Here is a 16395-nt window from a genome sequence, read left to right on the forward strand (position 1 = left end):
AACAGCCGTTCGCCTGCCCTCCTCTCTCTCCACACACCAACCACAACACACACACACACACACACACACACACACACAAAGACTGAGAAACTAGAAAGCCAGATGGAATTACATGGCTGGAAAGACCAGCTCTGTTTGGATAGCTCTCTCTCTCTCTCCTACACACACCACACACACCACACACACCACACACACACACACAACTTGATGTATGTTTGTGGAGTCTGTCTTATCATGGGCATCCCAAAATTAACTTTTGAGTAACTTTCCAATTTTGAGTACTAAAAAAATCTGAATGTTGTGTACGATGATAAAGGGGCAAGAAAAAAGTAGTTGAATTTAATTAAATTGTAATTCTGATTATGTACTGTATATCATCACCACTATCAGTCTTGTTTCTCAGCCTGTGTTTGAGTGCTGGTGGACTGGAATCATGGGTCATCTAGTTAATTAGTAAAACTGGAGCACATTGATTTTTATTGATTTTTGTTCCGTTTTTTATGAAACGCAGTTAAAGTTGTATGCACAACAAAGTTTAAAAGACCACAAATATGACAACAATACATTTACAATACAACAACTACAATTTTGCTATATAGAGATAATTAAAAATGATGTACATTCATTTTACGGTGGTAGTGAGCATGGAGTTGCAGTGAGCAGATTTGCCGTGGTAATGGTTTTGCTAGTTTTGATAGCGAGCAGATAACTTAGCCATTCTTCAACACACTTAGTGTCTTTACTTTCAATCAGCACGAGAAACATGTAGGAGAAAACACAAGGCAATCAATCACAGTTGGCGTAGCCTCCGTATGTACACACACAGCCGCGTTACTGTAGGTACGATGTAACCCCTTAATGCAAAAGTATGAATATAGCTTAATCCTTTTAGTGTTGAGGGTGTACAGTTTTATCTTTAAACATAAACATTTTAGTATGTTATTATCTACATTGTTTATATTAGTCTGTTTACTATTTGTTGGCCAATTTCCAGGATGATGAGGATGACTTGACCATTTGACCTGATCAATTTAACTCTAACATTGTGCATTTGAGGGTAATAGCTCCATGAGCAATGAGCAGAAACTGCAAATCTTTCTGAGAACCTCTAACATTTACTTAAGAGGCCTCAGTGAGTCTGAACAAGTGTGAGAAGAGAGGCATGCCTGGCATAGAGGGAATGCCAGAGTATCACTGTGGGAAGCCAGCTGCAACACACAAACACACACACACGTACTTTCTTACTACTTTAGTCCTCACACAAAACACTAGAAACAAATCCTAAAACCAGCAGAGGAAAAGGGCAGTGTCCTTAGACAAACACATATGTTTTCTCCGAATGAACTGCTCCTAATGGGGGATATGGGTGGAGGCTATTTGTCGGGAGGTGAATAGACTTAGTGTGGTCCAGGGTTTAGCCAAGGGAGTTTAGCCTTCACTGACCTCTGAGCTGGAACAAAAAAAGCCACGTTGATTAAGAGTGTCATTTTATTCAGGAGGTAAATGAAAAGAAAGAAGCTTGTTAATATGGAAAACCAATTAAGAGGCAGAGTGCTTGAGAATCTCCAAGAGAGGGCAGAGAGGGGGGAGGTTAGAGGGGGAGGGAAGGAGAAGAAGGAGCAGTGCAGGCTCTCTCGTTAAAATTAGTACTGAATCACCAGTTTGGTGTTTATGAGTAAATCACAGAGTTTAGCAGGGAAAGAGAGAGTGAGGGACTCTCTCTCTCTCTCTCTCTCTCTCTCTCTCTCTCTCTCTCTCTCTCCACACACACACACACACACACACACACACACACACACACACACACACTCACACACACACACACACATGTGTGCAGAGCGTGTGTGAGGCCAAGGGGATGTTGGGAAGAATGGAGGGATGTCACGCTTTGTTTTTCTGCCTGTTGATTCTGAATGTAACCAATTAGTGAAGCAGAGAGACACAGAGTGTGGGAGTGGAGGAGAAGGACGAGGACGAGGACGAGGAGGGGGTCCACTTTCACCGAGAGAGTCTATGGCCGAGCTCTGAGTAGGAGAGGGAGGGTTGGAAAAAAATGGGGCAGGGTACAACATGATGAACATAATGACAAACAAAAGAACTTTTCAGTCATTTGTGGTCGCCCCCCCCCCCACACTCCCTAACTTAGTTTGACGACTTGATACTGAACTGCTGAAAGACCAGGTGCCATGTGTTTCTTTTTAATACTCTGTTTAAAAAAAAGAAATACTCAACTGAACACATTTAGGCTGAGTTGGGCGGTGAAACTGTTATGAATGGCATGCACATTGGTAAAGATATGCCATATGAGAAGAACGTTTTCTGATTAGATAAGGGAGAACAGCAGAGTCAAAGGTTTCTACAATGCCAGATATGAATTCCTTCCACCGACACCATTGTTTTCTTGGATGAGGACACTTGAAAGGGCTAACCCTGTTCCAAATAGGGCTATTAGAGGGTATTACCCTATCTCATCATAGACACTTGCCAAAAAAACAAAGGACAGGTTGTGTTTACTTAAAGGATAAGTAAAGCGTTATACTATGTTTTTCACCTAATACAAAGTCCAAATCCAACTATCTCTGTGGCTTTCAGCTCCGAGCCTATAGGTTCATTTTGAAGACATGCATCTTTTAAAAAAAAAAAGCGCTCACAAATATATAATATTATTATTAATTTACAAAATCTACTTGGCATTGTAGTTTTCAACAAATGTTGGGAGTATTTTCAGCTGTGGATTACTGAAATACACATTTTGTGTGAATATTTCTGGCAACAGGATGATTAATGTGGACTGAGTTAAAATAAGCAACAGAGTGAGTGAGTGAGTGAGTGAGTGAGTGATGTGAGTGAGTGAGTGGTGTGTGGTGTGGGTGAGTGGTGTGTGTGTGTGTGTGTGTGTGTGTGTGTGTGTGTGTGTGTGTGTGTGTGTGTGTGTGTGTGTGTTCACGATAATAAAGAAACAATGTCACCCAGTGCAACAGTTGGGCTCACTCATGCGTTTTCAATAGCTTTTGGACAACAATGGTTCCTCATGGCTGCAAAACAATTGCAAGCTAGCTAGCTAAATCCGCTAATCAGCCTAGCTACCATCTACTACTGTAGTCTTCCGTTTTCTTACATCGAATAAGAATTTAACTGAGGATTTGTTTGTAACAACGTGGGGAAAAACAGAGAACAGGCTGCAAACGTTAGCTAACTTAGGTAGCTAGAAAATGTTAGCAAGTGGGCATCGCCAGGATGTCTTAAGCAATAACATTTTTTCACCAAATATGAGATGTGGGCAGCAATTTAACAATCAGGGACTAAGCTACACCCAGTTAAGTTTATCCAAACGTATCCTTTATTATAAATTAACCTTTACATATATACCTAAACTAATCCTTTTCATTAAAAGGCTCTTTGAAAAAATGAGAATCAGCCCAGTCCAAGCTCTAAACTTAAACTGATTAATGCTTTTTTCAAACCAGTTTTAGTTCATTTAAGAAAGGTGAATGGCATCACTGAAACGTACCTGCTGCAAGTCAGCAATGGAGTACAGGTGAATGTGCTGTAGCAGGTATTCCCTGGGGAAGATCCTGTGAAAAGACACACAAAATAGAATTAAAATAATAACCACCATTTCCAGCTTGCTTTTCCAACAAAAATGCTCAAGGTAAAATGTACTATGTTTTATTTCCCCCACCAAGGAGGTTATGTTTCCGGGTGGGTTTTTCCGTTTGTTTGGTGATTGGTCTGTCGTCAGAATAAGGGAAAAACTACTGGCCCAATTTTTAAGAAACTTGGTGTAAAAAAAATAAATAATAATAATAATAATCTTACAGCGCCGCAGTCGTGCTGCTGCTATGGCCGGTACAGCCCATATAGACGCTAAAGGGTGACTTTTAGGTGGGTATCTGACGGCGAGAGCCGCTGACATCATCAGTATTTGACGACTTGGGAATGAGAACTGTTTGTCCAAGCATGTCTTCACACTGGGCTACCAGATTTAATGTTTCCCCAGCCTTTTAGTCCATGGTGCTAAACAAAGTAATATCAATCTAAGAGAGTGTGTGAGAGAGAGAGTGTGAGTGTGTGTGTGTGTGAGGCCTCCTCTCAGACCACTAAGATGGATGGCACCATGCTAAATCCTGTCTAAGCTGTCATGAGTGTCACCAAAACACAAGAATGTGTGACTGTGTGTGTGTGTGTGTGTGTGTGTGTGTGTGTGTGTTATCCAGACACCTCATGGGGATGGGCGTCACTGATAAACTCTTCTGCCAATGGTTACCACATCAGCATTCATAAGACTACACACACACACACACTTTAATAAAACCCACACTGGCTCCTGTGTTGATTGTCGATGCCCAGATGAACACACCTTTAAACCTTGTTCTGATCGTGATAAAGGTACTTTTTGGGATTAGATTACAAGCAGAAGATACACAGATTCATATGTATATACAAACATACAAGCCAATATTTGTCTAAGCCTTGAAAGTATTTCATTATTTAATTCCATATTTTATTACAGTATCCCCAGTGTATTTCCAGTGAAGCAGACACACCTTTGATAAAAATATAAGTCAGAGATTATGAGGGTGTACTGAAGGAGGGTCTGATCTGAGTAAGCGTGTGTGAACCAGCAGATTTACAAAGTCCTATAAATAGGTGTGTTTTGTGCGTGTGCGAGAAGAGGGTGGCTAAACACATTGCAATCTAATGCAAACCAAAACCAAATCTAATCTTTCTCAAATTTATAATGTTTAACTTGTGTTGACTGTCAAAGAGTTGATACAACTTTTTGGATGCACTAAATTTGTGGTGTGGTTGTTATGATTCATCAACCTTCAATTAGATACATGGGTTGAATACTGTAACAGATAAGATACATTTGCAACTTGCTCTTACCACTTCAAGTGTTACCACACACAGACACGCACGCACGCCTCATATGGTTGTGTATGCAATTGTGCTTTCATGGCTTTCTGCATGTGTGAAACAGACATCTCTCTTCATGCCCCCCCCCCCTCAAAAAAAAAAGTAGAATAATGACTAGGGGAAGGTTTTAGCGCCATGGCCCTCATCAATCCTGCAGTGTTTGGAAGTGTTGGGGCACTGGCTAATGGGACAGAAGTAAACACAGGACGACATGATGCTGCTCGTCTCTACACATTAAAACATCTTAATAAGATAGTATAATAAGATTTTACAGTTTAAGCGTCTTGTGTTGATATTCATGGACAATTGGTGTGTGCAACTCTGCATCTGTAGCCTTTAACATTTTGTCTTTGTCTGCAATTTATACTGGGCTATGCAATATGGCCAAAATCTTCTATCCCGGTCATTTCATTTAATGATATATTCCCAGCATGTTTTCTTGTAATTCACTGAATAAATAGTCTATATGAAATAACCACAGGCTGAAGCCTCTTTTTGTATACTCCTGTGTGAATTAAAAAGTTGACAAATGAAAAGTACTTTTTAATTTTATTAAGAAATTAAGTGCAAAATGAACTTAATATACAGTATTAAAACATAAAGCATTGTCCAAATGATGCAAGTATTGACGCAACACTGTTTTTTCAACATTTTTCAAGTTTTATATTGCCAAGCCTTCTTACTCTGCTTGACAAATTATTGAACTAATAACACTTTTAACTGTAAAGTTTCCTGTATTTAAAAGGGTTAGTTTAACCAAATTACAGCGGCAGATCCATTTTTTATTTTTTTTTATCCTCACATCTTAATACTATGGAGATGTTTTGTGGTGTTGACATTCACACATTTCAAAACTAGATGCTGTTACTGATAAGTAAGAAAATACGTTTTATGTGAATTATCATGATAATGCATTAATCAGATTCCAGTCTGTTTTCAGAGGTGGATGATTCTCCTTTAGAAAAAGTCCAATCAGAGTGTATTGGTGACCTGGAGCAGGGCAAGGAGCATCCATCAGCTCACAGACAAGGCTTTCAGTATGGGACCCCACTCAAATAAACAGTCATCCCCCCCCTGAACATCACACACATACACAGACACACATTGTTTAATGTATATGCAGCATATATACACACAGGAACGTATGCAGATAAAGGTTATAGCAATATACATGCAGGCACTCAGACACACATATTAACATTCATTATACAGGGAGATGTACAGTCTGTGTAATCAATCAATCAACAGAGGAATATAACAAATATTGTAGGGTATCAGTCAGTGTGACTCAATACCACATTCTGCTAATGTTAAACATGATAGTTGTATATGATATATATAGAAAATAACTTTTAAAATGGCTGGATATCTCATTGTTTACTGTCAGTGGAGCCCCCACGCAGATAGTTTTGTTATGTCTATTTTTGTAATTTTGGGTGAAGCTTTCTTTCCTGTTAATTACTGTATAATGTTTTTGAGGACCTTTCAAAATACTATATTCAAACCAAAAAAAGAAGTGCTCGCAACCCTTAGACATGTACATATGATGACATATGATGATGGTTTGCAAGTAGACATTGCTTCATTTTGAGGGGTCACAAGCCAAAAGAGGTTGGACAACAGTGCTCTACGCACTACCACAATAGACTTCACCGCCAACCTACCTTCTCCTGAGGTCCTCAGCAACGGTTGCTCGGCAGCTGAACAGGTAGGCTCGCAGTGACTGGAGCTGCTGACGGAGGCGCAGCACAGTGCTAAGAGGCTCACAGTGCTCATACAGGCAAGGGTTGAGCTGCTGGACGTCCAGCAGGGGCTCCTCATACACAAACTCCAGGAACTCCTTGGCCTGTTTAGACACCTAAAGGAGCACATCACAGTTCACAGGATCGCTGCACCAAGAACAACAGATACATAGTCTCACTTTGCCAGACCTTCCTCCACAGCGCTGCGGAGGAGGATCTGGCTAGTCAATACAGCCTTCCGGGATAGGAGAAAAACGTGCTCTGGTTAACTGTCATTTCTTTAAACCAATCACAATGATCATGGGCGGAGCTAAGCACCAGGCAGAGCCACTGTACCGCTGCAAAAAAGCCTCTGGAAGGAACTTGTTTTGGTGGATCGTGTACGTTCAAAGGTTGTTTTAGTCGTGCAAAAGAAAACTCAGATTGGACAGAGAGTCTAGCTAGCTGTCTGGATTTACCCTGCAGAGATCTGAGGAGCATTTAACCATAGTCCTCATGAATTGACTGGAGTTTAAAATTCCAACACAAAGAAAGCGGAAGGTAACAGACATCTGGCCAAAAAGAGTACTTATTAATTACTGAGCTAAGTAATTGAATAGATAAAATAGTGATAAATAGTTTGATGGTTTATCAGATGGTAATACACTGCACAGTGGTTTATAATACTCAGAGAAAGGATTTTACAACTCTGGAAATTTTGCACAGTCGTTAGGTGGGTGTGTGTGTGTGTGTGTGTGTGGTTGTGTGTGTGTGTGTGTGTGTGTGTGTGTGTGTGTGTGTGTGTGTGTGTGTGGTGTGTGTGTGTGTGTGTGTGTGTGTTTGTGTGTGTGCGCACGCGCGCTTTCCCACCTTGTGCTTGCTGGTGTCCAGTTGTGCAGCAGGCGTGCTGGGATGAGGAAGGAATTGTCCTGATGGCAGCTCTGGCAGTAGTACCAGCCGCTGTAGTAGCAGACCTTTGCCTTTCCTTTGGAGAGACCAACTGGACGCTGACAACCTGAAGAGGAAGTCAATGGGGAAATATTATTATTTGTGTGTGTGCATACATGAATACATATTTCATACCCAAGGGTGTCTGAACGTCTTTAACTATGAAGAAACCAGTTAAACCACTTTAAAGTAAGTCTCAAAAGTGGGATTCAAACCAAAACTCTTAATGTGAATCAAGTATGCATATATCTCTCAGACTTATTGCACAATAAATGATGGCATCTGTGTGTCCATGTATGTGTCTTAATGTGTTGCACAAGTCATCTTTTGGTGTTAACAGTCTGCTAGAGTCATGATCAGGAGAACACAAAGGTTGTAAACCACATAACTTTCCGTTAATGTGTGTCAGATTATTGCCCCTTTCTAAATACCACACTAATTCAACAGAGTAAACCTGTAGATAATAAACAATATAGTCCAAGTTTACAAAGGAACCCTGACCCCAGAAAGGTAGTATGTGCTCGCATGACCGACAAAAATTGATTTGATTAGCACTGAATAGAGAATTGTAGAGAAATCCTTAAATTTAGGTTTTTCTTCTGATCTAGGTTTTAATTTCACTGTCTTGGGATTTAAACAGTGTGCTCGTTTGAGCCATTTTAAACTTTTACTATATGCTTACATCAATTAAGCATCATGACAAGCAGCAAAACCATTTGTTTTTGCCCAACTTTCACATCCCTGTGTACAAAAAAGTGCAACACTGTGAATGTCTTCCAGGAGAGGCCCTCAGAAAGTGTATCTCCATTTGTAAACATCTATTGCTTCCTGCCCCTCTTTAAGACGGCTGGCTTTACTCTCTATCCGTGTGGCCTTTAGAAAAAGCTATAAACACTCATGTCACCAAAAATTATTTGAGTGTGCCGTTTTGGGTTATAAATCTATTTTAAGTTTCTGGTCACAAAACAAAATGTGTTCTTGGGAAGTGCATAAATAAATAATTCATAAATAATGTAATGTTTGACTACCAATGATCAGGCATGATGTGTTATTTGCTGGAGATGCCGGAAATATAAATATTGTTTTTTTATCTTTCTTGTTATTTGTATTTCCTGCATTTCCAGCAAATAACACATCATGATGTATTTTTTGGGGGAAAACCACATCATTTTACTGTTTCCAGTCCCGCCCTCAAACTCTTAAACTACATGTTCGTCCTTCATTTTCCTTTTATGTCCAAAACTATGCGCAATATTTTATCAATTTCTTTTCATATTCTTTTTTAGTAAATCTTTTACTATTAATATCCATGTTTGCCTAAATCTACCTGCCAAATTCCCTTGAAGTAATCCCTTAGATAGCAGAGTCCTGGTTGTTCCAGTAGTCACAACACAGCAGACTTCAATAGAAAAGTGTTTTGCAGACCTAAAAGACCAACGGATCCTCAGCTCTATTCAGCCCGATATCTGCCTCACTGTCTGCATTGTCTTCTCAACCCTTTAAAGTTTATTCTTTACCCAAACACCCGGACCTGGTCTATGATCACACAAACAGCTGAGCGCCACAGCACTGCGACAGGTGTCCCTTATCCAACACAATCTACTCAGAGATGGGGCCTAGAGGATAACAACAAGTAAAGAGAGGTAGAGAAGAAAAGAAACGGAAGATTGTTATCAAGGTTTTGGAAAACAGAGGCATGGAAAGCTAAAGAAAAGAAGAACGACAGAGGAAGAGAGACGTGTGTCAGCCTGTTTGTGCTATAACTGACAAAGGGGCAACAGACAAAAAAGACAGAATGATCGGGAGATGAGAGGAACGAAGGAACTGCATGAAAGAGAAGAGTTGGATCAAATGAGGACAGATGAAGGCAGACAAAGAGAAGTTAGGTCAACTACTTTTCTATCATAGATGAGAATTGGATGTCTGAAAAAGAGACAATGGTCTAATCAGCACTGAGAGCTGGATTCCTGCTTTAAAGAAAAAATACTCCTGTTGGAAGCCGACTGAACTAGAGTTTTAACTGGGGCATTCTGTCAGAAATCAATCACTTTCTGACCTCATCCCTTTTGCATTTGAACAATTTTTCCCCCTACACATTAACCCATATGAGAGTGTCAGTATCATGGTTTTATTAATCAGAATGAGGAAAGAGATAGTTCCTCAAAGTTGACCCATATTGGACAAATACTCCTCTTAAAATCCCATTAGTGTGGTTCCCTGAACACCAGAAAACTAACAAACAATGTTATCCACAATGTCAACACTTTCGATCCATCCACAAACAAAACATATACAGTGCTCCAGCCAATAACCAACAAGGATTTGGGGGTGGGGGTTGGGGGGTTAGTGCACAGAAGGGAGTGGGATAGGAGGGGATGGGATGAGGAGGAGGGAGGGGCGAGCAAGCCTCCGTTTAGTTTGACAACACTTCGAACTTCAACAAGAAGGGACATCACCCAACATCGCTTAGAGCACCTTTAACATTGGAGCATGTAAACATGTTCTAGTAGAAACCCAAGTAAACTCCGATTTGTGTCTTTAAGAGGTGTGGTTGTCCAATATGGGTTAACTTTGAGGGCTTATTTCCGAATGGTTGCTCATTTTGTTAAATCAATTCACGTTCTGACACTCAAAAAAAATCATACAGATCAAAAGGAATGCCATAAGTATTAATTAATCTGTAGATTTATTTGATTATTGATTTATCCTTTGTTGAAAGAATTAAAATGAAATAAATTGATTTGTTCAAGCAATAGTCCAAAACCACAATGGTAATTCCAGTTAATTACAATTTGGGATTTTATTTATTTATTGAATATAATAGTATTCTGCTTAACCAATGCAGACTGACCTATGAATCAGCTAGGTTGGTATACTGGCAAAGCTTATTAGAAATTTATCGAGTTTTTTTTTTTTTTTTTTAATGGCGGTTTATAAGTAAAAAGACATTGAAGTACAGAAATTCCAAAGATATGGCTCAGATGATATGTGTAAAATATGTGTAAAACACACAGTATGTATTTTACATTTTATCCTCGGGTGAGAACTGGCAAGTTTATTTTCAAATTTCAGTCGAATTTCACTCGTTTAGGCCGAATGACAAGCTGCCTTGGACCTCTTTTATGATGGCATTTTAAACTCAAGTCAATTCATGAGGAGGGTTAACCTCTTCTCAGATCACTGCAGGGTAAATTCAGACAGTTAGCTAGACCAGGTCCAATCTGAGTTTTCTGTTGCACAAGTAAAACAACCTTTTAACGTACACATCCACAAAAACAAGGTCCTTCCCGAGGCTATTTTGCAGAGGCACCGTTGCTCCTCATGGTGCTTAGCGCCGCCCAAGACAAAGATTGTTACTTGTTAAAAGGAATGCCAATAAACCAGAGCACGTTTTTATCCCATCCAGGAATGCTGTGTGGACTCGCCAGACCCTCCTTTGCAGCACTGTGGAGGAGGGTCTGGCAATGCGAGACTAGGTCTGAGTGACAGATGAAGCCCTGCTGTCGAGGTTAACATTCTGGCACTAGTGCTAACTCAGCAGTCCCTTTCAGTCACATGCACATCTTGCACATCCTATTGGTCTCTCTATGGGCTCTACCTACTTTCCCTTTGCCAAGGACCAGGTTGTCTAGAACTTTTTGAAGGCCAGCTTGAGTAGAGTTTCCTTTCAACTTGAATATTTTTCTTGTAAGAAAGAATGTGGCTAAACTGTACAAACTGCTTTTATATCCGTCAGACATTTGATCACAGTGTGAGTCAGACCACCTCCAGATGTGGTCTGGGCTGGCAGTTAGCACCGGTAGCATTCTGATCGCAATACTTTCTGCCATTTTCACTGTATCCCTAAAACATTTGACTGAAATCCAACATAACAGCAATCTTTATATAATCCATTTATCACGTTCCAAAGTCTTGACAATGGCTATTTGTTGTTTTCCATTGGATAAAATTATAGCGTGTGGATAACATGGGGAAAAAAAGACAAAGTCTTATCTCATTGATCTCGTGATCAAATACATGTGTGCAATTCTGTAGGTAATTACGGCAGTGAGTTCATCCTGTTGTTGGGGTGGATACTCCTTCAAAAAACCACAGTCCACTGGTTGGGAGCCAGCAGGCAGAGGGGATGGTCAACAGTCAGAGAAACACTGTGTCACTTCGAGGAAGTAGCTGACCACCAGTCCAGCTTTCTGGCCAACTGTGGCCTTGATTTTGGTCTGCTGCTGTTGGGACCAGAGGAACAAAGACACAGACGTCTGTAGCCTGAAAACATTTGCAAACTAAATAACAACCTTTAACCTTAACCTCAAATTCTATATCATGAGACAAGAAGAGAACACACCCACACGTACCAAAGCTGAGTGGAGTCTATAAAGAACTCGGTACAGTAGAAAAAAAGGCTAGTGAAGCTTCAACAGCTAATGCATGTGGGACTATGGAAGATGATAAAATAACACCAAGTAGTATGGGTGGGAATCTTCGGGCACCTTACGATTTGATTCCGATACAAAGGCCAACAATTCGATACCAATTATTGATGCATCTTGATGCAACAATTTTTTATGCACAATTCCATGTGTGATTTAAAAAAATATACACAAATAAATCTGAGTTTTTATTTTGTACTCATTCCATGCTTAAGACGTAAACATGCTTGTGAAAGTCACCTTCTCTCACAGTAATCTTTCACGTCAGAGGCTCAGTCATATTTAAAGGTGGAGAATTGGCTTCTTAGAACATGAAACATGAGGTGGTCAGATGTAATATGATAAAATAGATTAACAGTCTTTATGTGTTTTGCCTAATTATTTCATGTATGACATTAGATAATATGTATACACACATGATCATTGTTTTCATTGGCCATTTTGTGTGTTTTTGTTCTGCACTCTTGCCTAAACTCTAAGTTGTTGTCCAATATCCCATCCTCTTTCAGTCACTTGTTTTCTGATTTGTACATGTCTGGATACAGTAACTTTTAAATAAAAATCAACATTTTTTTCTTTTTAATAATCGATTATTAATGTATTACAATTGAGTATTGAATCGTTCTAGAGAGAATCATGATGCATCTAAGAATTGATTATTTTTCCCACCACTACCAAGTAGCAAAGACCCTTGCGTCGGGCTTTGGCAAGTGTATTAGTACATCAAGTATACGCTGTAAGTGCATATACAAAGTATATAAAGTTTATACGTATAAAAAGTAAAAGGAAATAAAGTACATAAACACTCAGTGTCCTCTGTATTAGGTACACCTGTATAGTCTAAAGCAACATTTCTCAGACTTTTTTCAATATTGTACCACCTTTGAATTGTTTTTTTAAGCCAAGTACGTCATGACCAGCACAAAACATTTTTGGTACGAAAAAAAAAAGTTTAGAAAAAGTAGTACAATAAAGCGCTGGCAGTAACAGATTCACTAAACAAAAACACTTAGATGCTACATTTCAAATGTTTAGAATCCATCACTTAATTCATTCATTATTAGTATTAATTATTGGAATGTTTTATGACTTATTTTTAAATTAGCATTTTTGCAAAAATGTCACATAGCCCCTACAGTACTCCTAGGGCTACACGTACCCCCATTTGAGAAACACTGGTCTAAAGCAGTCCAGTACAACTGTTCTGCCATAAAGTCCACTTTTATGATACATATAATAAGGTTTTTCTGCCACTTTCACAGAGGTGTTAACTAAATTATAGGTGTTTATTATTATACTGGGAGGTGTTACTAACATTCAGCCCCCCTCCCCCCACATGTAGTATGTAAATGAAAAGGACAAAAAATTCTCAATATAATGTTGTACACTCCGACACACCCCTTTAACGATTACCGCAGAAATAAACATAGAACTGAAACCACTATTTGTTTTTAAATTATCAACTGATACACAACTACTCCGGCCCACTTGAATAATTTTAATGTAGCATTATTATTTTCTGCTGTTAACTACTCTGGGAGGAGAGAAAGCGGAACAGAGGGAAAAGATGAATAGGAATTCAAAGGTAGCTCAAAGGTCTACCGATTGTACTGCGGCTCTCTGTAGTGAGAGAGGGTCACTTTGACCTGCCCGGGGGTGAGTGTAGGGAGAGGGGGAGGGGGGGGGAGAGAGAGAGAGAGAGAGAGAGAGAGACAGAGAGAGAGAGAGAGAGAGAGAGAGAGAGAGAGAGAGAGAGAGAGAGAAAAAAAGAAAGAGAGAAAGAAAGAGAGAGAGAGAGAGATATGACAGAGCAAAAAAGGGGATTGTGCTTTCATCTGCCCGCCGCTGGTTTTAAACCACCACACCTCTGAGTGTGAGTGTGAGTGTGAGTGTGAGTGTGTGTGTGAGAATTAAAACTGAAAAGACAAGAGAATCTTAAGCTTTGATGTGTCTCATTTACACCAACCAAACACCCCCCCAAAAAATTGTGCACAAATGGAGAGTACTATAACTAAGACAGCGAGTGTTTTTTGTGCATGGAAGAGAGAGAGACTGTCATCTTTTGATGTGAGACCACCTCCTACTTCCTCAATTCCCTTATATCTACTGATTTCCACTTCACCCAAAGCCTGGGGGCCTGAGAATGTGCTCCAGTGCAATGACAGGGGTCACCAAACCTGAGAACACACTTTGCACTGTGTGTGTGTGTGTGTGTGTGTGGTGGTGTGTGTGTGTGGTGTGTGTGTGTGTGTGTGTGTGTGTGTGTGTGTTGTGTGTGTGTGAGATGAGGAGACACGCTCTTCAAACGAACACTAACCGTTTCCTTCAAAAGGAAAAAAGAAAAAGCAGCAAATCCCATCTGTAATTAGATGAATACATTTTACATTTTGATGTTAAATAACCAATCTCTTGATATGTATGGATGGGACGTAGTATGCATATGCAGAGGGCGGACTTGAAACAAGTTCAAAGAGAAACCTGTGGAAAAAAAGTAGGAAGTAGGAAACTGAACATCAAGAGATCTCGTTTAGATTAGTGGTTTCATATATGAATAATCCAATAATTATTCAGGTGAACAACAGAAGATGAATGTTTTTGATGAATTATGGGTTTTAAGCGCCGATAGAAGTGTTAACCTGGCTATCTACGGCCTTAAGTCCCATGCCACACTTTGCATAGTGGTCCGATTCTTAAAATATGGATCAATAATAGACAATAACAATCAAAGCAACAGTCAAAGCATCAAGTCTAGAGCCATTCACTACTGACCTGAATATCGTGCCGAGTTTAAAAATAAGGCCGACATTATTGTATTTTTCAAATTCTCAACAATTCTTATGAAAAGCCCAAAACAAACAAACAATCAATCAACTACTTGGTTAACCCCAGAGGCTAAAACAACATTGCAGACTTTTTAAGTGTGTACAGTAGTTTGCAGCCTACGCTCGCATTCAAATTGCTTTGCGTAGGAATCGGCATACGCCCGTCCTACGCCTGTTTTAGGTCGTATGCACGTTTTATAGACGTTTTTATGTCTGTGTGTTTAGCACAGAATAATTGAAGTGTCATACAAAAATAGGCCACATATCAATGAAAAGGAGGTGACATAGTACCAAGGAGGGTGATAGCCAGGGGAGACCAGTGGATAGAAAAGCAGTAAAGCGGGAGATAGGTTGTCTACAGTTACATTTTAGATTCTAAGATTTTAAAATTGGTGAAAATGAAATTTAAAGACCATATTCCCAACTAAAAAAGACCCCACAAAAAGGAAATTATAGATTTATAGACACAATAAGTCTAACAATAACTAGTAGACTTAGTGCAATTTTAAGGCCTTGAATTGAAGGGGTGTAAAAGACGTTTTCAGAACCTTCTAAGCAACACAGCAGGAGACACAGAAGGGATACAGTCAAATAAATGAGAGCATGGACAGAGGAAGAAAGGACAAAAAGAGGGAAAAGCTGTGGGTCTAAATGAAGTCTTGCAAGGAAAAAAAAAGAAAGGAGGGAAAGGAGAGAAATAAACGAATTGAGTGAGCAGAGGTGTGCTCTGTATAGAAAATGGACATATCCAGCTGTCCCTCCCATCCAGCTTTATTTAGAAACCCTTCAATCAAACAACTATGACCAAGCCTGACCAATGTAGCATCCCCAGGCCGCTTTCATTCATTCATTCATTCATTCATTCATTCATCCATCCATCCATTTTTCCTCTCCTCCGGTGCTTTAAGCCTACCAATTATCATCAGTTGCCCCCAGACGGCCTCTCTCCTTGTTCCTGTTTCAGCTGGCCTTTCAGACAGCCCCTGCATTAATAAGCCAGTTGTTACAAATAAAAAAGGGAGGTGAGTGGTGATTATTAAAGCCCTCCGAAAAAGAGTGAGAGAGGAAGCCCACGTTTCACACCCAGGGAGAGCAAAAGCACCGCCTGCCATTTATGGGGCTGCCCAAGGGCCTGGTATGGAGACTAACAGGGGTGATAACAAAGGAGGGAGAGAGGCTGTAATGGCTCAGGACATGAAAAAGGGTCTAAATACTAAGAAACACCCAAAATGGAATAGGTAAATGCATTTAAAGAAGCAGCATCCTTCAAATATCTGTTCAACAGGATGAAAATAATACAATCCCTTCAACCCACCCTTTTTTGGCTTCATATTAAATAAGAAAGTCCAGCTTTTTTGCCTGTAGAAGTTTTTTATCCAAGTCATTGTATTACCTACAATAATGGGCAGTCGGCACGCCCCCAGTTTGGAGAAGCAGGCAAGAGTACCAACACAGACGCAAAATGAAATACTGCTGTGGGTGAGGGCAGCAGCAAAACATATTTTAGCCACAAAAAAAAGCCCACCTGAAAAAATTAAGTGTATACCATATATAAGT

The 16395-nt window shown here is 39.8% G+C and overlaps 1 protein-coding gene across 1 annotated transcript in view; it reads right to left on the reverse strand.

Annotated features, from left to right (window-relative positions):
* plekhm3 (pleckstrin homology domain containing, family M, member 3) overlaps positions 1-16395 on the reverse strand; it is a 38593-nt gene that overhangs the window by 10459 nt on the left and 11739 nt on the right. The window contains 4 exon segments of the mRNA XM_032528905.1: positions 3512-3575; positions 6585-6778; positions 7512-7528; positions 7531-7656. Coding sequence (XP_032384796.1) covers positions 3512-3575; positions 6585-6778; positions 7512-7528; positions 7531-7656 — 401 coding nt within the window.

Source organism: Etheostoma spectabile, chromosome 11 (assembly GCF_008692095.1).
Source record: "Etheostoma spectabile isolate EspeVRDwgs_2016 chromosome 11, UIUC_Espe_1.0, whole genome shotgun sequence".
Taxonomy (NCBI): Eukaryota; Metazoa; Chordata; class Actinopteri; order Perciformes; family Percidae; genus Etheostoma; species Etheostoma spectabile.